The sequence below is a fragment of the Chiloscyllium punctatum genome, chromosome 10 (genome assembly GCF_047496795.1).
Source record: "Chiloscyllium punctatum isolate Juve2018m chromosome 10, sChiPun1.3, whole genome shotgun sequence".
NCBI lineage: Eukaryota > Metazoa > Chordata > Chondrichthyes > Orectolobiformes > Hemiscylliidae > Chiloscyllium > Chiloscyllium punctatum.
The window spans coordinates 118,803,965-118,831,845 of NC_092748.1; the positions used below are offsets into that span (position 1 = coordinate 118,803,965).

Here is a 27,881-nt window from a genome sequence, read left to right on the forward strand (position 1 = left end):
GAGTGAGTGAATTGCTTTGAAGTGTCTGCGGGATGAGAATATTCATAAAATAACCAACAGACAGAGTGAGTGTTTTTTTGGGAACACTGTTGGTTTTGCTGCTCCTTTCACATGGTGTCAATTCCCCTTTTTGCTCATGACCGAATGAGGTCAGCACACTCTCCAAATGGTTTTGTTTCCATTTTACAAAACCACAGATTGTTTCCTTAAAACACAACCGAAAAGACCCGAGCCCCAGTGAGAGTCAGTGAGTGTGGGAGTGTACCCCAGTGAGAGTCAGTGTGTGTGGGAGTGTACCCCAGTGAGAGTCAGTGTGTGTGGGAGTGTACCCCAGTGAGAGTCAGTGTGTGTGGGAGTGTACCCCAGTGAGAGTCAGTGTGTGAGGGACTGTACCCCAGTGAGAGTCAGTATGTGTGGGAGTGTACCCCAGTGAGAGTCAGTGTGTGTGGGAGTGTACCCCAGTGAGGGTCAGTGTGTGTGGGAGTGTACCCTAGTGAGAGTCAGTGTGTGAGGGACTGTACCCCAGTGAGAGTCAGTGTGTGTGGGAGTGTACCCCAGTGAGAGTCAGTGTGTGTGGGAGTGTACCCCAGTGAGAGTCAGTGTGTGAGGGACTGTACCCCAGTGAGAGTCAGTGTGTGTGGGAGTGTACCCCAGTGAGAGTCAGTGTGTGTGGGAGTGTACCCCAGTGAGAGTCAGTGTGTGAGGGACTGTACCCCAGTGAGAGTCAGTGTGTGTGGGAGTGTACCCCAGTGAGAGTCAGTGTGTGAGGGACTGTACCCCAGTGAGAGTCAGTGTGTGTGGGAGTGTACCCCAGTGAGAGTCAGTGTGTGAGGGACTGTACCCCAGTGAGAGTCAGTGTGTGTGGGAGTGTACCCCAGTGAGAGTCAGTGTGTGTGGGACTGTACCCCAGTGAGAATCAGTGTGTGTTGGAGTGAACCCCAGTGAGGGTCAGTGCGTTTGGGAGTGTACCCCAGTGAGGGTCAGTGTGTGAGGGACTGTACCCCAGTGAGAGTCAGTGTGTGTTGGAGTGAACCCCAGTGAGAGTCAGTGTGTGAGGGACTGTACCCCAGTGAGAGTCAGTGTGTGAGGGACTGTACCCCAGTGCGGGTCAGTGCGTGAGGGACTGTACCCCAGTGAGAGTTAGTGTGTGAGGGACTGTACCCCAGTGAGAGTCAGTGTGTGTGGGACTGTACCCCAGTGAGAGTCAGTGTGTGAGGGACTGTACCCCAGTGCGGGTCAGTGCGTGAGGGACTGTACCCCAGTGAGAGTTAGTGTGTGAGGGACTGTACCCCAGTGAGAGTCAGTGTGTGTGGGAGTGTACCCCAGTGAGAGTCAGTGTGTGTGGGAGTGTACCCCAGTGAGAGTCAGTGTGTGTGTGGGACTGTACCCCAGTGAGAGTCAGTGTGTGTGGGACTGTACCCCAGTGAGAGTCAGTGTGTGAGGGACTGTACCCCAGTGCGGGTCAGTGCGTGAGGGACTGTACCCCAGTGAGAGTTAGTGTGTGAGGGACTGTACCCCAGTGAGAGTCAGTGTGTGTGGGAGTGTACCCCAGTGAGAGTCAGTGTGTGTGGGAGTGTACCCCAGTGAGAGTCAGTGTGTGTGTGGGACTGTACCCCAGTGAGAGTCAGTGTGTGTAGGAGTGAACCCCAGTGAGGGTCAGTGCGTTTGGGAGTGTCCCCCAGTGAGAGTTAGTGTGTGCGGGACCAGTGCCTGTCTATGTGCGACTGTACCCCGGTTGGATGTCCATGGACAGGCATGTACCTGTAACTATTATAAGTCAGTTTGATTTGTCTCCTTACCGTTTGCCCAATGGCCAGGCTGAGTCCAAGTCAACACCCTCCAAATCCAGATCGAAGTTTATTCCATTCAAGGAGTATAACTTGTCCACGATGTCAGAGCGGAGCCTGTCTGATAGGAATGGGCTCCGTGCGTAATACCACTCGCTGTGAAGGAGCAATCAATGCAGTGTGTGTCAATGGAATGACGTGATAGGTCAAGGAAGTTTGTGGAAGACAATGCAACCAGCCAGTCAGAGGGGTCCTCACATTTTTGAATCTCATTCATCTGAGATAAACCTGTCTGCAGATAATCTTCACCTGACAGTTACAGCGCACAGTGCCCAGAGCATATTCAGTCCAATGAAACCCCAGCTCACACACTATGAACTGCTACAGCGTTCAGCCCAACTGCTATTCAGCCCATTGTGGTTGTGCTAACTCTTTGAAAGAATTATCTAACTTTTAATTTGCTTTACATGGGAAGTTAGGGAAGTGATTGCTGGGCCTCTTGCTGAGATATTTAACGCAAGGAGTATCAGAAATAAGGTGGGTGAACTTAAAGCGTGGATCAGTACTTGGGACTACGATGTTGTGGCCATCACGGAAAAGTGGATAGAAGAGGGACAGGAATGGTTGTTGGAGGTTCCTGGTTACAGGTGTTTCAGGAAGAATAGAGAGGGTGGTAAAAAAGGAGGGGGGGTGGGTGGCGTTGCTAATTATAAATGGTACAACAGCTGTAGAAAGGCAATTCGAGGGGGATCTGCCTTTGGAGGTAGTATGGGCTGAAGTCAGAAATAGGAAAGGTGCAGTCACCTTGTTGGGTGTTTACTATAGGCCCCCCAATAGCAGCAGAGATGTGGAGAAACAGATTGGGAAACAGATTTTGGAAAGGTGCAGAAGCCACAGGGTAGTAGTCACGGGCAATTTCAACTTCCCAAATATTGATTGGAAGCTTAGTAGATTGGACAGGGCGATGTTTGTACAGTATGTCCAGGAAGCTTTTCTAACTCAGTATGTAGATTGTCCGACCAGCGGGGAGGCCATATTGGATTTGGTACTCGGTAACGAACCGGGACAAGTGATGGGCTTGTTCGTGGGTGAGCATTTTGGTGATGGTGACCACAATTCTGTGACTTTCACCTTGGTTATGGAGAGAGATAGGTGCGTGCAACAGGGCAGGTTTTACAATTGGGGGAAGGGTAAATACGATGCTGTAAGACAAGATCTGAGGAGCATAAGTTGGAAGCATAGGCTGTCAGGGAAGGATGTCGTGGAAATGTGGAACTTTTTCAAGGAACAGATACGACGTGTCCTTGATATGTATGTACCTGTCAGGCAGGAAAGAGATGATCGTGTGAGGGAACCTTGGTTGTCAAGGGAGGTTGAATGTCTTGTAAAGAGGAAGAAGGAGGCTTACATAAGGTTGAGGAAACAAGGTTCAGACAGAGAGTTGGAGGGATACAGGATAGCCAGGAGGGAGCTGAAGAAAGGGATTAGGAGAGCTAAGAGAGGGCATGAAAAATCTTTGGCGGATAGGATCAAGGATAACCCCAAGGCCTTTTATGCGTATGTGAGAAACATGAGAATGACGAGAACGAGGGTAGGTCCGATCAAGGACAGTAGTGGGAGACTGTGTATAGAGTCAGATGAGATAGAAGAGGTCTTGAATGAGTACTTTTCTTCAGTATTTACAAATGAGAGGGACCGTATTGTTGAAGAGGAGAGTGTGAAATGGACTGGTAAGCTAGAAGAGATACTTGTTAGGAAGGAAGATGTGTTCGCCATTTTGAACAACTTGAGGATAGACAAGTCCCCCGGGCCTGATGGGATATATCCTAGGATTATGTGGGAAGCAAGAGAGGAAATTGCAGAACCGTTGGCAATGATCTTTTCATCTTCACTGTCAATGGGGGTGGTACCAGGAGACTGGAGAGTGGCGAATGTTGTGCCCCTGTTCAAAAAAGGGAATAGGGATAACCCCGGGAATTACAGGCCAGTTAGTCTTACTTCTGTGGTAGGCAAAGTAATGGAAAGGGTGCTGAGGGATAGGATTTACGAGTATCTGGAAAGACACTGTTTGATTAGGGACAGCCAGCACGGATTTGTGAAGGGTAGGTCTAGCCTTACAAGTCTTATTGAATTCTTTGAGTAGGTGACCAAGCATGTGGATGAGGGTAGAGCAGTGGATGTAGTGTACATGGATTTTAGTAAGGCATTTGATATGGTTCCCCATGGTAGGCTTATGCAGAAAGTCAGGAGGCATGGGATAGAGGGAAATATGGCCAGTTGGATGGAAAACTGTCTAACCGGTCGAAGTCAGAGAGTGGTGGTAGATGGTAAATATTCAGCCTGGAGACCAGTTACAAGTGGAGTTCCGCAGGGATCAGTTCTGGGTCCTCTGCTGTTTGTAATTTTTATTAATGACTTGGAAGAGGGAATCGAAGGGTGGGTCAGTAAATTTGCAGACTATACGAAGATTGGTGGAGTTGTGGATAGTGAGGAGGGCTGTTGTCGGCTGCAAAGGGACTTAGATATGATGCAGAGCTGGGCTGAGGAGTGGCAGATGGAGTTCAACTCTGTCAAGTGTGAGGTTGTCCATTTTGGAAGGACAAATAAGAATGCGGAATACAGGGTTAACGGTCGGGTTCTTAGTAAGGTGGAGGAGCAGAGGGACCTTGGGGTCTATGTTCATAGATCTTTGAAAGTTGCCACTCAGGTGGATAGAGCTTGTAAGAAGGCCTATGGTGTATTAGCGTTCATTAGCAGAAGGATTGAATTCAAGAGTCGTGAGGTGATGTTGCAGCTGTACAGGACCTTGGTAAGGCCACATTTGGAGTACTGTGTGCAGTTCTGGTCGCCTCACTTTAGGAAAGATGTGGAAGCTTTGGAGAGGGTGCAGAGAAGATTTACCAGGATGTTTCCTGGAATGGAGAGTAGGTCGTACGAGGATAGGTTGAGAGTGCAAGGCCTTTTCTCATTGGAACGGCGAAGGATGAGGGGTGACTTGATAGAGGTTTATAAGATGATCAGAGGAATTGATAGAGTGGCCGGTCAGAAACTTTTTCCCCGGGTACAACAGAGTATTACAAGGGGACATAAATTTAAGGTGAAAGGTGGAAGGTATAGGGGAGATGTCAGGGGTAGGTTCTTTACCCAGAGAGTGGTGGGGGCATGGAATGCGCTGCCTGTGAGAGTGGTAGAGTCAGAATCATTGGCGACCTTTAAGCGGCAATTGGATAGGTACATAGATGGGTGCTTCAGCTAGGACAAATGTTCGGCACAACATCGTGGGCTGAAGGGCCTGTTCTGTGCTGTATCGTTCTATGTTCTATGTTCTATGTTCTATTTGTATCATCGATAGTCACAGGTGAGGTGCCGGAAGACTGGAGGTTGGCAAACGTGGTGCCACTGTTTAAGAAGGGCGGTAAAGACAAGCCAGGGAACTATAGACCTGTGAACCTGACCTAGGTGGTGGGTAAGTTGTTGGAGGGAATCCTCAGGGGCAGGATGTACATCTATTTGGAAAGGCAAGGATTGATTCGGGATAGTTAACATGGCTTTGTGCGTGGGAAATCATGTCTCACAAACTTGATTGAGTTTTTTAAAGAAGTAACAAAGAAGATTGATGAGATATAGAGAAGAGCAGTAGATGTGATATATATGGACTTCAGTAAGGCGTTCGACAAGGTTCCCCATGGGAGACTGATTAGCAAGGTTAGATCTCATGGAATACAGGGAGAGCTAGCCATTTGGATACAGAACTGGCTCAAAAGTAGAAGACAGAGGGTGGTGGTGGAGGGTTGTTTTTCAGACTGGAGGCCTGTGACCAGTGAAGTGCCACAAAGTGCTGGGCCCTCTACCTTTTGTCATTTACATAAATGATTTGGATGTGAACATAAGAGGTACAGTTAGTAAGTTTGAAGATGACACCAATATTGGAGGTATAGTGGACAGCGAAGAGGGTTACCTCAGATTACAACAGGATCTGGACCAGATGGGCCAATGGGCTGAGAAGTGGCAGATGAAGTTTAATTCAGAAAAATGTGAGGTGCTGCATTTTGGGAAAGCAAATCTTAGCAGGACTTATACACTTAATGGTAAGGTCCTAGGGAGTGTTGCTGAACAAAGAGACCTTGGAGTGCAGGTTCATAGTTCCTTGAAAGTGGAGTTGCAGGTAGATAGGACAGTGAAGAAGATGTTTGGTATGCTTTCCTTTATTGGTCAGAGTATGTCTGTCATACTAATCTGAAGCCCATCTAACCTACACTATTCCATGTTCGTCCATTTGCCTGTCCAATGACGACTTAAATGCACTTAAGCCTGGTGAATCTGCTACCGTTGCAGGCAAAGCATTCCATACCATTACTACTCTCTGAGTAAAGAAACTACCTCTGACATCTGTCTTATACCTATCCCCCCTCACTTTAATGTTGTGTCCCCTTGTGTTTGCCATCCCCATACTTGGAAAAAGGCTCTCCCAGTCCACCCTATCTCACCCTCTGATTATCTTGTATGTCTCTATTAAGTCACCTCTCAACCTTCTTTTCGCTAAGGAGAACAGCCTCAACGCCCTCAGCCTTTCCTCATAAAACATTTCTTCCATAACGGGCAACATCCTAGTAAATCTCCTCTGCACCCTTTCCAAAGCTTCCACATCCTTCTTATAATGCAGTGACCAGAACTGTACGCAATACTCCAAGTGTGGCCGTACCAGAGCTTTGTACAACTGCAGCATATCCTCCTGGTTCCGGAACTCAATCCCTCTATTAATAAAAGCTAAAACACTGTATGCCTTCTTAACAACCCTGTCAATCTGGGTGGCAACTTTCAGGGATCTGTGTACATGGACACCGAGATCTCTCTGCTCATCTGCACTCCCAAGAATCCTACCATTAGCCCAGTACTTTGCATTCCGATTACTCTGGCCAAAGTGTATCACCTCACACTTGTCCACATTAAACTCCATTTGCCACCTCACAGCCCAGCTCTGCATCCTATCTATGTCTCTCTGTAACCTACTACATCCTTCGTCACTATCCACAACTCCACCGACCTTAAGGCTTGGCAATCTCTTCCCTTGCTTCCCAGAGGATCCTAGGATAGATCCCTAGGATAGGCCCAGGGGTCTTGTCTATTTTCACACTCTGCAGTATTTCTAATACCTCTTCCTTGTGAACCTCAATCTCTTCTAGTCTAGGTGCAAGTCTCTCTGCATCTTCCTCGCCAACATTTTCATTTTCTTTAGTGAACACTGTCGAAAAATATTTATTTCGTGCTTCCCCTATCTCCTCTGACTCCACACACAACTTCCCACTATTATCCTTGATTGGCCCTAATTTAACTCTCGTCATTCTTTTATTCCTGACATACCTAGGGAAAGCCTTAGGGTTAACCCTGATCCTATCCACCAACAACTTCTCACGTCCCCTCCTGGCTCTTCTGAGCCCTCTGTTTAGGTCTTTCCTGACTTCCTTGTAACCCTCAAGCGCCCTAACTGAGTTTTCACATTTTGTCTTAACATAAGCCTTCTTCTTCTTCCTTAGTAAACCACGGCTCACGTGTTCTATATCTTCCTCCCTGCCTGATAGGTACATACCTATCTAGGACACACAGGAGCTTTTCCTTGAATAAACTCCACATTTTTAATGTGCTCATCCCCTGCAGTTTCCTTCCCCATTCTATGCTTCCTAAATCTTTCCTAATTGCATTGTAATATCCCTTCCCCCAGCTGTAACACTTGCTCGGTGAAGTACACCTATCCTTTTCCATCACTAAAGTAAACCTGACAGAATTGTGATCGCTGTAGTAAACCTGACAGAAGGGATATGTGCCGGGTGCTGGCTGGTGGGACTAGATTGCGTTGGGATATCTGGTCGGCATGGACGGGTTAGACTGAAGGGTCTGTTTCCATGCTGTACATCTCTGACTCTATGACATGGTATATAGGTGCTGCTGGCTGGCCACCATTCATTGTACATTCTTAATTTCTCTGGAGAAGATACTGATGAACTGTCTTCATAAACAATCCCTGGGTTCTTTTTAGATTAGATTCCCTACAGTGTGGAAACAGGCCCTCTGGCTCAACAAGTCCACACTGACCCTCTGAAGAGCAACCCACCCAAACCCATTCCCCTACCCTATATTTACCCCTGACTAACGCACCTAGCACTGTGGGCAATCTAGCCTGGCCAATTCACCTGACCTGCATGTCTTTTGGACTGTGGGAGGAAACCGGATCATCCGGAGGAAACCCACACAGACACGGGGAGAATGTGCAAACTCCACACAGACAGTCGCCTGAGACGGGAACCAAATACAGGTCCCTGGCTCTGTGAGGCAGCAGTGCTAACCACCGAGCCATCGTCAGGATTCTGATGGTCAGGGAGTTTCAGGATTTGCACTCGGAGAGTGCAGGTATATTTCCAAGTCAGGACGATGAGTGGCTCAGAGGGGATCTTGCAGGAGGTGGTGTTCACATATACCTGGTGCACTTGACCATCTGACTGGAAGTGATTTTGGGTTTGGAAGGTGCTGTTTAAGGGCCTTGGGAGGTTACTGCAGTGCATCTTGTAGATGGTACACACTGCTGTGACTGTATCAGTACCTGCAGGAAGTGAAGCTCGAAGCTTTTGGGTCAGGTGTCAACAAGCCGACTGTTTTGTTCTAAATGATGTCAAGCTCCTTGCATTTATCCAGGTAAATGGAGAGAATTCCATCATACTCTCAACTGGTGTATTCCAGATCCTCGGCAAAATGATGACTACAGATGCTGGAGATTAGAGTCGGGAGTGTGGTGCTGGAAAAGCACAACAGGTCAGGTAGCATCCAAGCAGCAGGAGAGTCGACGTTTTGGGCAAAAGCCCTCGTTCCAGATCCTGACCATTCACTAATGTTATTGCTTCTTTTGCCAAGGCATTTCGGGAGAAAACTGCACACAGATCACGCAGTATCAGAGAGTCTTGAATTCCAGGGTCACACAAAGTTCCTTGGACAGCTGTTCTCACAGTCTCCTGAGATCCACGCACAGTGCAATCAGCATCCACATGCACTTTAACTCATCTCTCTGTCCATCAGCATCACCTCACACTGGCTCAAAACTGTCCTAGTCTCTTGATCCATTTCACTCTTCATCTTACATGAAGCCTTCACAAGGAGCTTTTTCTCCTCCTTTCACATGTTAAGGAGTAGAAGTTCCAACAACCATCAAGTACCACAGCCCCTCTGCACCCTTCCTCCCCTCCCCTCCCCTTCCTTCCAACTCCAATCCTCCTCCTAATCTCATCGCTTGTTGTGGATTCACTGTCCCCTCTGACCTTCTGCCATTTGACTGCTCACCGAGACTCAAAGAAGAGGTAAGCCTTGAACACCTCTATATCATTCAGAAATAGGAATGTCCTCTTCTAATTCACATTAATACTTAATGTGAAATGAGAGTTCATTAAACCAATGATTCTTGAATGCATCATTAAAGACACTGGAATCATAGCTGACCCAATAAAGAAATACTTTACACAAAACTAAAAGCTGAGACTGACCTGCAAGGTCGATGAACTTACTGATTCTGAATGGGTTTCAGTGGTGAGTCCTCTGTGTTGGTCTCGAGATTGGGGAAAATTAAATCACAAATTTCACGCTGTCCCATGAGATCACGCAGCAAGTCCCTGAACATTCTGATGGTGTATGGGAATGGTTTCAGTTCCAAAGCTGAAAGGGCTCCAGAAAAATCTGTGGAGGTTTAACTCCATTGGCCAGAGCAGTGGAGCTCTCAAAGCAAAGCTTTTCACTGTGCCTCGGTACACGTGACAATAAACTCAATCCAATTCAAGATTCACCCACTGGCCACAAGTTGAAAATCTAGCAATATGGACCAGGAACACTGCATTTACTGAACTGGATGATAACAATAGATTCTGGAAATCTCCCATGAATGAAGACTCTAGGTTTCTGATTATATTTATAGTATCTTTCTGAAGTTATTCTTTAAATAGATTGCCTTTGGGAATCTAGAAATCTTTCAGAGAATGATATTCAACAGATTGGAAGATATTGACAGTATAAATGCTACCTGGCAGATGATTGTTAACATTGATTCATCAAAGAGGAACATGACCAAAGGGTCAGTGAGTTCCTGACAGTACACAGACTTAACACTTAATGTGAAATGAGAGTTCATTAAACCAATAATTCTTGAATGCATCATTAAAGACACTGGAGTCATAGCTGACCCAATAAAGAAATGCTTTAAGAGAATTTTCCACCACCCAGAAAGATCACAGAAACTCAAAGATTCCTTGGTACAGTGAATCAGTGAAAAGATTTTGACCAAGTTTGGCAGAAGTCAACAAGTTCAGAAACAAAATAAAAACTGGAAGCACTGTGAATGCTGTTAATCTGAAACAAAAACAGAAATTGCTGGGAAAGCTCAGCAGGTCTGGCAGCACCTGTGGAGAGAAATCAGAGCTAATGTTCTGAGTTCTGAGGAAGGGTCACTCGACCCAAAATGTTAGCTCTGATTTCTCTCCACAGATACTGCCAGACCTGCTGAGCTTTCCCAGCAATTTCTGTTTAAGATCTTGAGACAGGTTTTGAGGGCAGGGTCAGCAATGTCGCGTGCCTTGCAGTCACGAAATGCTTTTGAAAAGCTGAAACAATTGCTATTCTCCCCATAAAGTGTAACACGTTACAATCCACACTTATCAAACAGCAGATGAATTGCCTATGGAACCAGGGGAAATCCTGTCTCAGCGGAGAAAGGCAGCAAGTGGAGGCCATTCTAGTGTGTCGCTACATCACTTAACACAGACAGAACAGTGCAACCCACGATAGAGAAAGAAGTTTTGGGAGTAATTTGGGCACAGATTCACAGGATTTTACAGCACAGAAGGAGGCCAGTTGACCCATCATACCTGTACCAGCTTCCGAAAGAGCTACCCAGCTAGCGCTACCTCAAACCCAACCTCCATAGCCCTGTAACTTTAATCACTTTCAAAGATATATCCAGCTCACTTTTGAAACCTCCGTTGGAATTAACGTCCATCACTCATGCAGTACATTGCACATCCTAACAACTCTCTGAATAAAGGAGTTTATCTTTGTCTCTTTCCAAGCTCTCTTGCTGACAATTGTGAAAGTGTGACCTCCAATTACTGACATACCAACTCATGGGAACAGGATATCCTCTTTACCTTGTCAATACTGTTCATCATTTTGTATCTCAATAAGGCCACCTCTTAATCTTCTCTGCTCCAAGGAGAATAAGGCCAATTTCTCTAATCTTTCTAATCCGAAAAATGCCCATATTATGTCATAGGATTATGTTTCAATATAGAAACTGGCTGTAAACCATTGGCCATCCTCCTGAACATGAACAAAATTGCCAAGTTGCTGCTCAGAATCCAGTTGAGATTAAATTTAAAATTAAGGCTCACGAGGAATGATCCCATGAGCAAATGATTACAGGGAATGTACCAAATGACTGCATACACACTGCCAAGGATGCCATCGAATAGAACTGAAAGGACAACTTAGACCTCATTGAGAATGGTGAGACACTCATCCTTAATCTCCCACCGACTGTCATAGTGTCACAAAGTCATAGAGTTGTACAGCACAGAAACAGATCCTTCATTTCAACTTGTCCATGCTGCCCAGATATCCTAAATTAATCTAGTCCCATTTTCCAGCATTTGGCCGAAATCCCTCTATATCTTTCCAATTCATATACCCATCCTGATGCCTTTTAAATGCTGTAATTATACCAGCCTCCACCACTTTGGCAGCTCATTCCATACAAGCACCACCCTCTGTGTGAAAAAGTTACCCCTTAGGTCCCTTTTAAATCTTTCCCCTCTCACCCTAAGGCCTCTAGTTTTGGACTCCCTTGCCCTGGGGATGACCTTGTCTATTCACCCAATTTATGCCCCTCAGGATTTTATAAATCTCTATCAGGCCACCCTTTAGCTTCCAACACTCCAGGGGAAAATAGCCCCGGCTATTCTTAGGGCTAAATGGATCAAAGGGTGTGTGGAGAAAGTAACAGCAGGGGACTCAGTTGGATGATTATTCAAGGTCAAGATGGAACGGGCTCTAGGGGTTGAATGGCCTACTCCTGCCGCTATTTTCTACATTTTTCTTTGCTGAACTTGCTGCCTGGTGTGCCTCCGTCAGTGATTGAGCAGAAATCCAAGACAGAGAGAGCTTTATGGTTTAATTATGTCCTCAATGACAGAGTTAATAAAGAACAGGAGAAACAGTCTTATTCTTACAGAAAGCAGTGCGTCAGATCTGATACAGAGGAATCAATCAGACTGAAGAACTGGGGAAGGGTATACAGAGATCCTGCCCAGTTACAGATCGTGTGATAAATGCACTTGACAAACAGGAGTTAGAGAGACAGTTTCATTAAGGGATTGAGACAGACACACAGAGCAAGAAGGATCCAGGCTGTGAGGATAGAAAGATAGTGACAGGAATGACTGGGGGGTCAGAGAGAGACAGCTGATAATTGACTGCTACATGGTGGAGTAAGCTAAGATTTGTTATCTGACTAACATCAGGTGCGGTACATTCCATGAATAAAGGAAGGTAACTTTTATTTTCAATTGATGCTATGTCTCTCAGACTCCTCAGTCTCATCATCGCCCATCCTGGTGTGTAAACTTCACCCTCATGTTACCTGACTAGTTGCTGATTGAGGAAGCACAGCTGCAAGGAGTCTGCCAGTTTCTGTTGGACCAGACAGTATCGGATAAAAGCTCGTCCCTTCCCCAGTGAGGTCAACTGCAGGTCACAAAAAGAGAGAGCACTTAGGGATTTTATCGGCTGCTTGAGGATGGTACAGGTGCTGTTACAAGCTACGAGATTTACTGTGCACAGTTTCCTCACAAACAGCACCGTGTAAATGTCTCCCTCTATGGTCTGTGCTGCAAAACTCATTCTGTTTAAATGATTGGAGACAATTGGAATTTATCAGTAGGTTGGTGGGGATAAGTTACCTGGGTCTCCTGCTTTACCACTTGGATGGAAAGTAACTTTGCTGAAATTTTTACTGGCTGTTTCCTTTCTTTGCTACTATTCTGAGGAACAAAGTTAAAAATCACACAACACCAAATTATAGTCCAACAGGTTTAACTGGAAGCACTAGCTTTTGGAGTGCTGCCCCTTCATCAGGTGGTTGTGGAGTATAATATCATAAGACATAGAATTTATAGCAAAAGTTTTGCTGTAGATTCTGTGTCTTACAATCTTATACTCCACAACCACCTGATGAAGGAGCAGTGCTCTGAAAGCTAGTGCTTCCGATTAAACCTGTTGGACTATAACCTGGTGTTGTGTGATTTTTAACTTTGTCCACCCCAGTCCAACACCGGCATCTCCAAATTATTTCTGAGGATCTGCAGGGTGAGAGTAAGGGGTGGATAGATGATAACATGGACAGGTTCTACTATGTTAGGATGGGGACTGGGTGATGAATGGTTTGGTGTGACAATGTCGTCACTTTATTTTGTCCTTTTTTTTAAGAGAGGTTATAAAGCAGAGATACTGAAGTTGACTTAAGTGAACACATTGTGAGGCCTTGGGTTATTTTTAAACAATGGAAGCAGCCTGGGTGTGGCCAGCTCTTCCAGACCAGGTTTTCGAGATTTTTCAGCTTGAAGTAGCAGATGCCTTTGGGCACGAAACAGTTGGACGCTTCAGTGATGGAATTCTAGCTGGTATTCTCTCTGAACCTTCTGTTGATGCTTTTTCCTCGTGGATTGGAGAATCTGTGTCTGAATTTGCCTTTTTGGCAAGGGGTGTTTTTATGGGATGTTACAATACCAGAACAGTTCATTAGTAATTGGTAATGTATCTATTCGGTTAAGTGTTCCAATAGTTAAGTTATTCTAAATTCCTCTTTCTTTTGTTTGTGTTTTAACTATAGTGTTTAAGTAAATTGCTTTGCTTAACATCACATTGTGTCTGGAACATGCACTTCACATCTACCCTTCAAAATAAGAAAACATTAGGCTTGAGGCTACCTTCTTAAAATATTTGAGAGGGTCTGGTCCATAACATTAGTCTCTTCTCCTTTTCTGTATATCCGTGTTAATGAATAAATTGGTATATTTACAGATGGGAAACATCAAACTCATTCCACACACCTGTGATGTGAGGTTAATAAATTCCACAGCATTTGTTCCACATTTGTGACTATTCAAACACAGATTGATATAATCCCAATAATCCTTCCGGCTCCCAAAAATCGTCTTCTTCTCTTTCTGATCGTACTGGTAACGAGGAGAAAAGAAACAAAATGCACTCATCACAATTTGCTGGCCAGGCTGGCATTTGACATGTTAAGGTAGTAACAGCAATCTGAAAGTTTCATTTATCAAATGTTATTTATTCAAAAATGAAGGAAGGCTGAAAGCAGGAAACTACAGGCCAATCGGCTATCATAGGGAAAATATAATTGGGCAGAGTCAACATGGTTTTTGTGAAAGAGAAATCATGTTGAAGCAATTTATTGGAGTAATATTTACCATGGGTAAAGGGAAACTTGTAGAAACCTTGCTTAGATTTCCAACTAGAGTGTAAGTGAGTGACTCATCCAAAGTATATTGTATAAACTAAAGGCCCATGTGGGTAATATATTGGCATAGATAGAAGATTGGCTGACTTACAAGCAGAGAGTAGTCATAAATACATTATTTTCTGGTTAGTCACATGTAACAAGTATGCCACAGAAATCAGGCCTCAACTTTATTACAACTTGTACAAATGATGTGGTTAAAGGAAGGGGACTGGTTAGTCATATCCCTCACCTGTAACAGGTATTCAAGTCTAGTGCACAGGCTGTGGAGAATTGGGTTGGCATCGGTGATGGGAAGTTCATTCCTCTCCTGATCTTTGCAAAGCTCTTCAATAGAAGCTGTCAAAGTGAACAGGGTCCAATACAATTAACAAACCTCATACAGATAGAGGTAAAGTGTGTTCGAGGATTTAACGAGGACAGTGCAAGTGTAAAGCGTGTTGAAGGATTTAACACGGACAGTGCAGAGGTGGAGGTTGAGGAGATGATATGAATGAAATTGTACCTTGAAAGTCTTTGATCACCCTGAGAAGCTGGAGGTCTGTATCTCCTGCCATTCTGGTGCAGTGATCTGCTCTGAAGTGATGTCTGTGACCGACAGTGAAGGATTGATTGTGACAATGGTTTCTCTTCCTGCTCATAATAGTGAGGGTTCACAGCTTTAGATGTGATAGTTTCAGTAGCCATTCAATAACTCACTGAATCCCACATGCAACAGATCAACCAAACTTGCCATGTCAATAAATTCTCCTGAATCTGGACTTGTTTTCTGAATACTGTTCCTTTGAATACTGATGTTCCTGCCAGTGCAATCAGTTTCGCCTTATTCATGTGAACAAATTACCTCAGAATTTTGAACACTCCCCAATCTTTCCAATTATCTGAAGAAGGGTAACTCAACCTGAAACGTTAACTCTGATTTCACTCCATAGATGCTGCCAGACCTGCTGAGATTTTCCAGCAATTTCTGTTTTTGTTTCAGATTTCCAGCATCCGCAGTTGTTTTGACATTTTTCTTTCCTACTGTCTGTCGCCTGACACCTAAGCAAACAAAACTCACTTCACAACTCCAGTCCCGTCCAACATCAGAGTTCAGAACGTTGCCAATTGTACAATTTGCAGAACCATTGAAGTGTTACAGCGCAAAAGAAGGCAATGCCTCCCATTGTGGAGAAAGTGAGGACTGCAGATGCTGGAGATCAGAGCTGAAAAATGTGTTGCTGGAAAAGCGCAGTAGGTCAGGCAGCATCCAAGGAGCAGATGAATCGACGTTTCGGGCATGAGCCTTCTTTCCTGAAGAAGGGCTTATGCCCAAAACGTCGATTCTCCTGCTCCTCGGATGCTGCCTGACCTGCTGCGCTTTTCCAGCAATACATTTTCAGCAATGCCTCCCATTGTGTCTATGCAAGCTTGTTAACAGCATTGTGACTTAAATGCCATTCTCCTGAACTTGGTCAAATCAGGTAGGTAAGCCATGATTGTATGTACTGGGACCCTGCAACCGGCGACATTGTCATGGGATCACCCAGTCCCTTGCTTTCTCTGGGGCAGTTTGTCTCCAACAACAATCTCCCAAAACCAAGTTTAAGAGTGGGGACAATTCTGCACAAAGTTCCCTTTAAGAGTCAGACAGCCTGAACCCCAAAGTAGACAGCACAGGAAATCACTAACCCTTTTCTGAGTCAGTGTTCCAGTCTATCCTGCTGGGAAGATGGGAATTGATAACCTCGGGAAATGTTCTGTCTTTGGCCACACTCCCCCATGTCCACAGAAGGAGGTCCATCTCTTCCATAGGAGCTTTTGGGGCAGAGTCCTTGATCCCATGTAGATACTGGGAAGAGATGTATGCAGGGCTGCAGCCAATGGCATAGAGAATGTTAGCCAGTATACCCCAAATTGGGGAGCTCTTTCCTTTCAATTGTTTGACCCCGGCACCATCCCCACTACGTACTCATTTCCACACTCCCCATTGTCATAGACCCTGATGCCATCGCTAGTCCTGCCACGCTCTCAAACACTCCACCCCCCTCTCAGAGAAGAAAGTAGGAGAAAGTGAGGTCTGCAGATGCTGGAGATCAGAGTCAAAGAGTGTGGTGCTGGAAAAGCACAGCCGGTCAGGCAATATCCCAAGGGCCATCCTGACGTTCCTGGTGAAGGGTTTATGCCTGAAACGTCAGCTCTCCTGCTCCTCAGATGCTGCTTGACTGGCTGTGCTTTTCCAGCACCACATTCTTAGTATCAGAGAGGAAACGCTATTCTCCCTCCCCTCTGACTCCATTGCTGACTTTTCCCACTATTATCACTTCACTACTTCCCTAGTTTGGCTAAATATGGAATCATAAAATCCCTAAAGTGTGGAACCAGGCCATTTGGCCCTCCAAAGAGCATCCCACCTAGACCTATCCTCCTACCCCATCCCTATAACCCTTCATTTCCCATGGTTAATTCACTCTAACATGTACATCTTTGGACTGTGGGAGGAAACCCATGCAGACACACGGAGAATGTGCAAATTCTGCACAAGACAGTTGTCCGAGGGTGGAATCGAACCGAGGTCCCTGGTGGTAATCACTGAGCCACCCCTCCTTCCCGTGACCTTCCTCCTTCACAGAGCAGGATGGTGAGATGGTTGAGAGGCCCAGGTTAACTCCCTGACATAATACAGTTGGTGAGATTTAAATTTAATTTAATTTAATTGAAAGCTAATCTCAGTGATAGCGAGCATGAAAACTATCATCAAGTGTTGTAAAAAGTCGCTGGATTCATTAATATCTCTAAGGGAAGGAAACTGCCATCCTTACCTGGCCTAACCTACATGTGACTCGAGAGCCACAGTAATGTGGGTGACTGCTAACTGCTCACAGTGGTGGTGCAACACATCATCGCTTTCTGGGAAAAGGAATTACACAGATTAGCAATCGCTTTAAGATCTCTATTTTAGAATGTGACCTTTTATTCTTAAACAGCATCCCCTAGTTTTTGTCTGATGCACGGGGGCGGCGCGGTGGCACAGTGGTTAGCACTGCTGCCTCACAGCCCCAGAGACCCGGGTTCAATTCCCGCCTCAGGCGACTGACTGTGTGGAGTTTGCACGTTCTGCCCGTGTCTGCGTGGGTTTCCTCCGGGTGCTCCGGTTTCTCTCCCACAGTCCAAAGATGTGCAGGTCAGGTGAATTGGCCATGCTAAATTGCCCGTAGTGTTAGGTAAGGGGTAGATGTAGGGGTATGGGTGGGTTACGCTTCGGCGGGGCGGTGTGGACTTGTTGGGCCGAAGGGCCTGTTTCCACACTGTAAGTAATCTAATCAGAAACATCTCCAGTATCCACCCTCAGGATCATTATGTTTTTGAATTACCCCATTCTCCAGTAGGGTCGGATCCAACGTGTTCAACCACTCCTTAATAGGAATACGTTGAGCGAACCTTCTCTGAATAGTTTCTAATACAAATCTATCCTGTTCAAAGAGGACACCGAAACTATCAGTACAACAACTGAAGAAAAACAGGAAGAGAGAGAGAAACAAACTTAATGTTTTGAGTCCAATATAATTTTTGCAGAGCTTCGTGTTCTGACAAAGAGTCATACTGGACTCAAAACATTAACTTTGTTTCTTTCTCCACATACACTGACAGACTGCTGAGTTTCACCAGAATTCTCTGATTTATTTTAATTAGGAACAAACAACAATACAGCACAGGAAGAGGCCCTGCAGCCCTCCAAGTGTGCGCTGGCACATTTTGCCCTTCCACACTAAAACTGTCTTCAATTACAGGACCCATATCTCTCTATTCCCTTCCTATTCCTGTATCCGTCCAGGTGTTTCTTGAATGCTGCTATTGTGTCTCCTTCCACCATCTCCTCTGCCAGTGCGTTTCAGGCACTCACCACACTTTGCGTTAAAAAAAAACCTGCCTCGCTCATCTCTTTTAAACTTCCACCTTGAACCTATGTCCCTTAGTAACTGACCCCTCCACCCTGGGAAAACTTTCCACTCTATCCATGCCATTCACAATCTTGTAAACTTCTATCAGGATATAGATATCCTGTATCTCCATCTTCACTGTATTTTGATCTAATTGCAGTACTCTAAAAGTAGTCTCACCAACATCCTGTATGGTTGCAGTAAAACTTTTCCATGTTTTTATTCCAGTCCTCTTGCAACCGATGCCAATATTCCATTTGTTTCTTAATCACTTGCTGCGCCTGCATACTAACGTTGTGATTCATCTAGCAGGACACCAAAATTCTTCTGTAGGACAGAGTTCTACATTGCCTGTTCATTTAAACAGTAGCCTGCTGTTCTATTCTTCCTGCCAAAGTGACAAATTCACTTCTGCCCACAATATACTCCACCTGACAAATTTTATCTGATTATTTAACATATCTATATGCCTTTTCATACTCTTTACCTCCTTATGACCACTGCATTTTCTACCAGATTTTGTGCCGTGGGCAAATTTAGCAATGATATAATTAATCCTTTCATCCAAATCATTCATGTAGATTGTAAGTAATTAAAGCCCTAGCACTGATCCCTGTGACAGGAAATGACCCATTTATCTCTATGCTCTGTTTCCTGTCCGCCATAAAGAAGGACTTATGCCCAAAACGTCGATTGTCCTGCTCCTTGGATGCTGCCTGACCTGCTGCGCTTTTCCAGCAACACATTTTTCAGCTTCCTGTCCGCCACCCAATTTCCTCCATTTCAATATGCTGCCCCTACTCCATGGGCTCTTCTGATTTACTGAGCTTTAAGTGTGTTTCTCAAGGGGACAGGGAAATGGAGTCAATGATTATTTGGTGTACCTCACTTCTAATGTGATATACACATCACTCTCCCTTCTCATGTCAATGCTGTGCTGCTAACCTCTGTCCCCAGTAATAGGGAGGGAACAGTTTGCTGTGATGGGTATACAATGAGCCATCAGAAACATCTGAATCATTGATACAAACCCTGCCCATGTCCCTGTTGATAAGCCATCAGTGAGAGAGTAATGGGGAAACCCTCATTTCTCTGGTGCCCTTCACAACCCTGGAAGTCTCAAGGCCCTTTCTAGACAATCAAATACTTTTAAAATGTCATCATTGCTTTAATTTAGGAATCATGACAGCCAATCTGGACTCCGCACCATCTCACACAATGATATGATAATGGCCTGATCATCTGTGTGACGTAGTCACTTTTGGTGAGGAATAAACATGGTTGAGGTTGTCAGGCAAAGCTGCCTATTCTCTCAGTGGCCAAGGGATTGTCCACCTCCAGTTGACAGGGCAGTTTGGGCTATGGTTCAAGATCTCACTGATACTATAAACACGTCATAGCCACTGTGAGTTTGTACAGAGATAATTCTGAAGATTGTTTGCAGTTGACCCTGTCAGATTAACCATCTCAAGAAGAATTAATTGTCTTTGTGATATTGTCTCCAAGCTAAACTGACTAAAGCTCAGTGATGGGCAGATGAGTTCACTTCAATGGTTCCTACTGGGATCAGTATTTAGGGTGAAAGTTCACTGGAATACAAGCATCACGTGGACATGCAATCAGTGTAAATGGAGATATATTTCACTGTGATGTTCATTCCTGGAACACTTTGCACTTTTCTCACTCAGAGTACAGACTGACAGCTTATAAACAGGAAATTCTAGTTATGAGATTGATATTGTGACAGAGTTAAACTTCCAGATTTTGTTCAGTGAATGTCAGGTTAGAATGTTCTCTTTTAAAGGCAGATTAATTGTACATTTTCAATCCAGTCCTGCATCACTGTCAGAATGAACAGTGACTCTGAAATTGATCAACTGAAACGATGGCCCAAATTTCAGCACCTTTCTCAATTCCTCAGATACTGAAACAGTCCATGTCCGAATGCAGGAAGACTTGGACAATATCCAGGTTCATGCTGACAAGTGGCAGGTAGCATTCATAGCACACAACTGCAAGGCAATGATACTTCGAACATCCCATTAACACTAAAGAACATCAGGGCAAAATTAAGTACCATCACCATCACTAGAGAAGTAGTATTTGACTAACTGTTGGGACTAAATGTAACTAGTTCCCTTGGCCCTGGTGGCCTGCATCTAGGGATTCTCGAAGACGTAGCTACAGAAATAGTGGATACATTTGTTGTAATTTTCTGAAAATCATTGGATTCTGGAGAATTACCAGGGGATTGGAACACTGTTATTAAAAAAGGGAGGAAGGCAAAAAGTGGGTAACTTTAGGCCAAGTAGCCTAACATCTATTGTTGTAAAGGTTTTGGAATCAAGTATTAAGAAAGTATAAACAGCACATTTGGAAAACCATAAGGTAATCAAGCAGAGTCAGCAAACCTTGATGAAAGGGAAATTGTGTCTGACTAATTTATTAGAGTTTTATTGAGGTAGTCTCAACCAGTCAATATGCGGTATTTGAACGTCTAGATGGTGTTCAACAAAATACCTCACAAAAGGTTCTGTCAGAAGATAAAATCCCACAGTATGGGAGGTAGTGCATCGACATAGATAGGGAATTGGCTTCTGTGCAGGAAAAAGTGAGAGGGGATAAGGGAATCTTTCTCAGGTTGGTGATCCGTAACCAGTGGGGTTCCAGAGGGATCAGTGCTGAACTGTTTAAAATAAGTTAATGACTTGGAGAAAGAAAGTAAAGTTACTGTAGCCAAATTTGCAAATGTCAAGAATATAGTGGAAAGGCAAGTTGCGAAGGGGATATAAACACTTTACAGGGAGATATTGATACATTAAGTTGGTGGGAAAATATGGGAAAATGCAAAATAGTTCATTTTGGAATGGAGAACAAAGGAACAGAATATTATTTAAATGGAGAAAAACTGCAAAAAACACAAAGAAACCTGGGCTGACTCATATGTGAAACACAGAAAACTAGCACACAGGTGCAGCAGGTAATCAGGAAAACTAATGAGATGTTGGTCCATATTTAAAGGGGTTTGGGGGATAAGATTAAGGAAATCCTAATTGCAACTGTACAAGGTGCTGATGAGACCCCATCTGGAGTAATGTGAGCAGTTTTGGCCCACTTAAGGAAAGCTATCATTTTATGGAGGCAGTTCATTGGGATGATTCCTGGTATGGAGGGGTTATTGTATGAGAAAAGGTTAAACAGGTTGGGACCTTACTCACTGGAGTTTAGAACAACGAGAGGTGATCTCATTGAAACATATTGGATTATTAAGGGATTGGCAGTGTAAATGCTGAGAGGATATTTACCCTCATGGGAGAGTCTTAGACCAGAGGGCACAGTCTCAGAATAAAGGGACCCCAATTTAAGGCTGAGATGAGCAGGAATTTCTTCTCTCAGAGGGTTGTGAGTCTTTGAACCCCTTGCCACAAAGATCGGTGGGGAGTAGAGTCCTTCTGTACATTTAAGGCTGAGATCGAGAGATTCTTGATCAGTTGAGGAATCAAGGGTTACGGGGAAAGGGCAGAAATGTTGACATGGGGAATGTCAGGTAAGCCATGATTTTATTGAAGGATGGAGTAGGCTTGAGGGGTTGAATGGCCCCCCCTTTTCCAATTTCTTATGGTCTCCATCTTCAACATGTGAGAATCGAACCAACTCCTCTTCACATTCAATGGAATTCCCATCACTGAACTCCCCATTATCAATATCAACACTAATTACATTAACTACAAGAGCAGGTCAGAGGCGAGGAATACTGTGGAGAATAAACCACCTCCTGACTCCCCAAAGCCTGTCCACCATCTACAAGGCACAAGTCCAGAGTGTGATGGAATATTCCTGATGAAGGGCTTTTGCCCGAAACGTCGATTTCGCTGCTCCTTGGATGCTGCCTGAACTGCTGTGCTCTTCCAGCACCACTAATCCAGAATCTGGTTTCCAGCATCTGCAGTCATTGTTTTTACTCCCCACTTCCCTGGATGGGGGCAGCTCCAACAACACTCAGGAAGCTTGACACCATCCAGGACAAGGCAGCCGCTTGATTGGCACCACATCCACAAACATCCCCTCCCTCCCCCACCCACACTCAGTAGCAGCAGTGTGTACCACCTACAGTGTGCACTGTCAAAATTCACCAAAGCTTCTTAGATTCCAGCACTTTCCAAATCACTGACCACTTCCATCTGGAAGGACAAGGGCAACAGATACATGGGAACACCACCCCCTTCAAGTTCACCACCACCATTAAGCCACTCACCATCTTAACTTGGAAATATAGTGCTGTCCCTTCACTGTTGCTGGTCAAAATCCTGGAATTCCATCCCGAACAGAACTGTGGGTGCACCAACTACCTAAGGAAGGCATTGGTTCAAGAAGGCAGCTCACTGCTACCTTATCCAGCGCATTTAGGGACAGCCAGCAATACCCGGACCTTATGAAAGAATTTTTAAAATGCAGTCACATCTGGATAAGGTGGAAATTGATTTTGACCAGCAACAGTAAAGAAACAGCGCTATATTCCCAAGTCAGGATGGTGAGTGGCTTAATGGTATATAGATACTGATATAGATTTCAATATGAATCTTGTTGATTGTTATGATGCTAAATCAGAGAATATAGTTATCACAAAGGCAGAACTTGCACTCTTGCAACAAGTAAATTCCTATCACTGTGAATCCAAAAGGAATATGCCCTGAATGTCCTGTTTTCATTACAGTGGGGCAGGTTGTTGTTACAGTTAAACACAGATTCACTGGAAAGATTTCAGAGACAGCACAGCAATAGAAAACTGTCCACTTATTTTTACACACTCATAGGACGGGAGTGTCACTGGGTGGGCCCAGCATTTATTACCCATCCCTAGTTACCCCTTGAGAAGGTGGGGGTGAGCTGCCTTCTTGAACCGCTGCAGTCCATGTGCTGTGGATAGACCCATAATGCCCTTAAGGAGGGAATTCCATGATTGTGACATAGCCCTCTCCCTCATCGTTCCTCACCTCCCAACACACTCTCCATACTCGAGGGACATGCCTAATCATGCTATCCTACCTCCCAGTCCCATGACCCACTATAGTTCCTCCAACCATTCTCATTCCTCTAAGGGAACCTGTGCAGCATTAATCTTTTCATGATAACCCTTAGACTTATGTCAACAGATAGACAGTGTGATATAGCAAGCACTGTCTTTTATAAATGTTCAACAGATTGTTAATGTAATTTAACAGAAGTATACTTAAATGGATCCACAGTTTGACAGCTCCTTTTAACAATTTCAAGGGGTCAATCCAACTTACACATCTTCGTACCTGCGTTTACAACTCAAAGGGTACCTTACCTCTTCCCAAAGTGGTGCTTTCTGTTCCCAAATGACACATCACCTCTCCTGAAGCTCCCTCAGGACTGTATCCAATTGGAATACCTCTTCAAAGAAGCCTCATAATTTTAGCTATTCTCCTGATTGGTCCAAAGCCCAGAAATAGAGGTTCAGGCACTCCACTCCCAAAACTTGATCTGCCTGAAAGGCTGAATTTTTGTCCATGCAGTTACTTCCATGAGCGATGGTCATGCAAAATACAACCCACAAACCATTTACTCCCTTCCCCACATCTGCATAAATGATCAGGATCTGATTCAGGGGTGAGATTTCCTTATTTATGACCCTAGATCCATCTTGTTTAAGTAAGGCACCCTCTCCATCTGTGAGAATATCATAGAGTCAACGAATCCCTACAATGCAGATAGAGGCCGTTCAGCCCATTGACGCTGCACCAACACTCCAAAGAGCATCCTGCTCAAACCCCATGACTCCATATTTCCTATGGCTAATCCACCTAGCCTACACATCACTGAACACTACAAGGCAACTTAGCATCCACCCTAACCTGCATATCTCTGAACTGTGGGAGGAAATTGGAGCACCCGGAGACAGGGAGAATGTACAAACTCCACACAGACAGTCACTCAAGGCTAGAATCAAATCTGACTTCCTGTTCCTGTGAGGCAGCAGTGCTAACAACTAACATAATTAATAATTATTGTTCCAGTATGAATAATATATTAACACATTTGCAAAAAGGACACAAAATTGACAACTGCAGCTCAATATAGATCTGTGTGAGGTGATAGGTTTTGGTTGGAAGAATTAGGAGGTTACAAATCCCTGGGAAATAAATGTGTGCATAGGATTGAGGGATTCTGATGACAGATACACAAATCACAAGAAGTACTGACACAGGTTAATAAGGACGGAGAAAAATCAGAAACATTTCATTTCTGGAGGAATAGATATCAAAAGTTATTTTAAATGTTAGTGGAACATGATTTGACCAGACACTGAGTAACAGGTCCTCTCTTCAGATTGTAAAAACATTGAGAGGCACAAGAGGAGACACCAAAGATTTATAATTATTGGATCAACCTATGTACTTGTCAGACTTAATACCTCTCAACAAAATCTGTACAGTCTAGAGCTCTTTCCTCAGGTAAGGAGAAAACTGAGAGGTGATCTGACAGATAAAAGGATAATAAAGTAAAATAAAGATTTGAGGATGCTGGAGATCTGAACCAAAAACAGAAATTGCTGGTGAAACTCAGCAGGTCTGACAGCATTTGTGGGGAGAGAGAAAGTTAATGATAGGCCAGAGGCAGATAAAATGTGTCCATCTTAGTGGAGTCCAGAACTGGGACCTGCCAGGATAAGACAGTCACTGCTGAGTCCAAACAGGAACTCAGATGAACCATCTTTATCCAGAGTGTGATGAGAATGTGTACGTTAGTCCCAGGGGAGCATTGAGGAAGATACGGTAAATGGTTTAAAGAGAAACTAGATAGTAGAGGATGTGAAAAAGTGAACCGAGGGAAGCTCAGATATAACATAGCCGGTGACATTAATGAGTTGTGCTGTTTGTCTGGTTTCTGTTTGTACACACAGTGTAGTTTCAATAATGTTGTATTAAATCTGGCGCCTCTGACCCAACACCCTAATCTGAGTGGTTGCACTCTCAGCTCCGAGTCAGAGGGTCAGAGGTTCATTTCACACCCCAGACACAATCTGAGATTTACAGCACCAAAGGTGGGGCAACTTTCTCACGAGATGATTAACCAAGGCCCCATTAAGTGGGAACAAAAGGTTCCCCTAGGCCATCATCTCAAAGAAGTGCAAAGGTGGTCTTTACAGTCCAGGGTCAATGTTCATCCCTCAAACAACATCACTGAAACAGATTAGCCAGTCGTTATCAGAATACTGTCTGTGAGACTTTGCTGTGCACTAATTGGCAGCTGCATTTCCTACATTACAGCATTAACTGCTTTACAAGGTATTGCATTGTACAGCAGCTTCAGGCCTGTTTACTACCACATCCCCACAAGCATCCACTCCCTCCACCACCCACACTCAGTAACAGCAGTGTGTACCATCTACAAGATGCACTGTAGAAACTCACCAAAGACCCTCAGACAGTACCTTCAAAACCCACAACCACTTCCATCTAGAAGGACAAGGGCAGCAGATACATGGGAACACCACCCCCTATAAGCTCCCCTCCAAGCCACTCACCATCCTGACTCGGAAATATGGAATGGCAGGACATGAGGAAACTCAGAGGAACAGAGGGGTCTTGTGGTGATTGTTTAGGGATTCTTGAGGATGGGGCAGGATAAGAAAGTAAATGGGATGTTTGCCTTCTTCAGTGAAGGCATTGATTATAAGAGCAGGGAGGTGATGTCGAAGTATAAAGAGCTTTAGTTAGGCCACAGCTGGAGTACTGTGTGTAGTTCTGGTGCCCACACTATAGGAAGGATGTGATTGTACTGGAGGGGGTGCAGAGGGAGATTCACCAGGATGTTCCCTGGGATGGAGCATTTCAGCGATGGAGAGAGGCTGGATAAGCTCGGAATGTTTTCTTTGGAGCAGAGAAGGTTGATGGAGGACATTATAGAGGGTTACTAGATCATGAGGGGAGGGACAGGGGGATAGGAAGCAGTTTCTCTCTCTAGTTGAAAAGTCAACAACATGGGGCACAATTTGAAGATGAAAGGCAGGAGGTTTAGCGAGGATTTAAGGGTCTATTTTTTCACCTGGGGAGGGAACATTTCTGGGACGCACTGCCTGGGAGGGTCGTTAAGGCGGGAAACCTCATAACCTTTAAAAAGTACCTGATGAGCACCTGAAATGTTATAATATTCAAAGCTATGGGCTTATTGCAAGAAGTGGGACTGGTGTAGATTGAGAATAGTTTATGTTGGGCTCGATGGGCCGAATGACCTCTTGTATACTTTATGATGTTATGATTCTATGAATATATCACCATTCCTTCACTGTCACTGGGTCAAAATCCTGGAATTCCCACTGAATGGGCATTCTGTGTTTACACACGACACATGGACTGCAGTGATTCAAGAAGACAGCTCAGTCCTACCTTCTCAAGGGGCAACTAGGGACGGGCAATAAATGCTGGCCAGTCAGCAACACGCATGTCCCATGATCAAATTTATAAAAAACTTTGAGAATTCCTTTACTAACGCCATCCTGACTCTATTAGTGAGCTGGTAAGGCCAGGAAAAAGTACTCAAGATCAAATACTGAGTCTGATTCTCTCTCTGGTTCTCTGCATCTGTCTGATAGCTGCTCTGTTGGTAGAGCTGACTTTGTGATTGTCTGTCTGAATCTCTGTTTGATTGTCCGGCTGTGTGTTGCTCTGTTTAATTATTCCTCTCTCTCTGTCTGGTAATCTCTCTCTGATAGATTGTAGACTGCTATGGTGTCTGCCTGCCACTTTTCTCATTGGCTAGCTGCCTGATCGTGATTTAGTGTCCAGCTTCCTGTGTCTGTCTCTAGTGGATTTTGCCTATTTTACTGTCTTCCTGTCCGTAGTCAATTGTCTGACTCTCTTTGTTTGTCTGCGATTGATTTTCTGTCAGTCTCTCTCTCTGTCTGTGCTACAGTTTGACTTTTCCATGAATTCTCTCATGTGAGTGACCCTTTGCCATGTATACTTGCAGATAGTAGACATAACATCTCCTCATCTAGTTGTGTCCCAACACAGACACAGCTTCCTACCTTCCCCCTGTGCTGGGGCAGCGATGTGGGTTTTGCTCAAAGCGACAGTTTTCTGCTCGGCATTCCTATCAAGTGTTGCTGACTGCTCTTGTATGTCTGCAGAACTTGTTGCACAGAGACAGGAAGTGTTCCAAGTTAACAGAGCACCGCCCAGAGCCTATTAACCCTTGCCAGCCCACGTCGCCTGTCTGCATGTCAGGCCCCATCAATAACCACTGAGACGCTCCTTCATGCTCCCACCAAGAGGCGAGTGAGAAACCATGGGTATCAGCGAAATCACGCCTGACCTACTTTCACCCCAGTTTCCCTTCTACAGCAGTGAGAAAGTGAGGACTGCAGATGTTGGAGAGTCAGAGTTGAAAAGGGTGGTGCTGGAAAAGCACAGCAGGTCAGGCAGCATCTGAGGAGCAGGAGTGTCAACATTTCGAACATAAGCTGTTCATCAAAAATGTGGAGGGGAAGGAGGATGAGAGATAAATTGGGGGTGGGGGAGGGGCTGGGGAAGGTAGGTGGGAAGGCGATAGATGGAGGAGATGATCTGGTGGTTGCAGTGG

The 27,881-nt window shown here is 44.7% G+C and overlaps 1 protein-coding gene across 4 annotated transcripts in view; it reads right to left on the minus strand.

Annotated features, from left to right (window-relative positions):
- The window catches only part of LOC140482502 (uncharacterized), a 73,967-nt gene extending 46,513 nt beyond the window's left edge, over positions 1-27,454 (minus strand). Inside the window, exons 1-7 of one of the 4 annotated variants that reach the window (XM_072580047.1) lie at positions 27,328-27,444; positions 17,154-17,241; positions 14,858-14,985; positions 14,585-14,691; positions 13,922-14,047; positions 12,454-12,557; positions 1,800-1,943 (exon numbers count right to left, since the gene is read on the minus strand). In XM_072580047.1, coding sequence (XP_072436148.1) covers positions 1,800-1,943; positions 12,454-12,557; positions 13,922-14,047; positions 14,585-14,691; positions 14,858-14,909 — 533 coding nt within the window. In that variant the 5' untranslated portion in view covers positions 14,910-14,985; positions 17,154-17,241; positions 27,328-27,444. Of the gene's footprint in view, positions 1-1,799; positions 1,944-12,453; positions 12,558-13,921; positions 14,048-14,584; positions 14,692-14,857; positions 14,994-17,153; positions 17,242-27,327 lie in introns of those variants that run through there. The other 3 variants (XM_072580046.1, XM_072580048.1, XM_072580045.1) reach the window with 3 other exon arrangements.
- Positions 27,455-27,881: the final 427 nt, after the last annotated feature.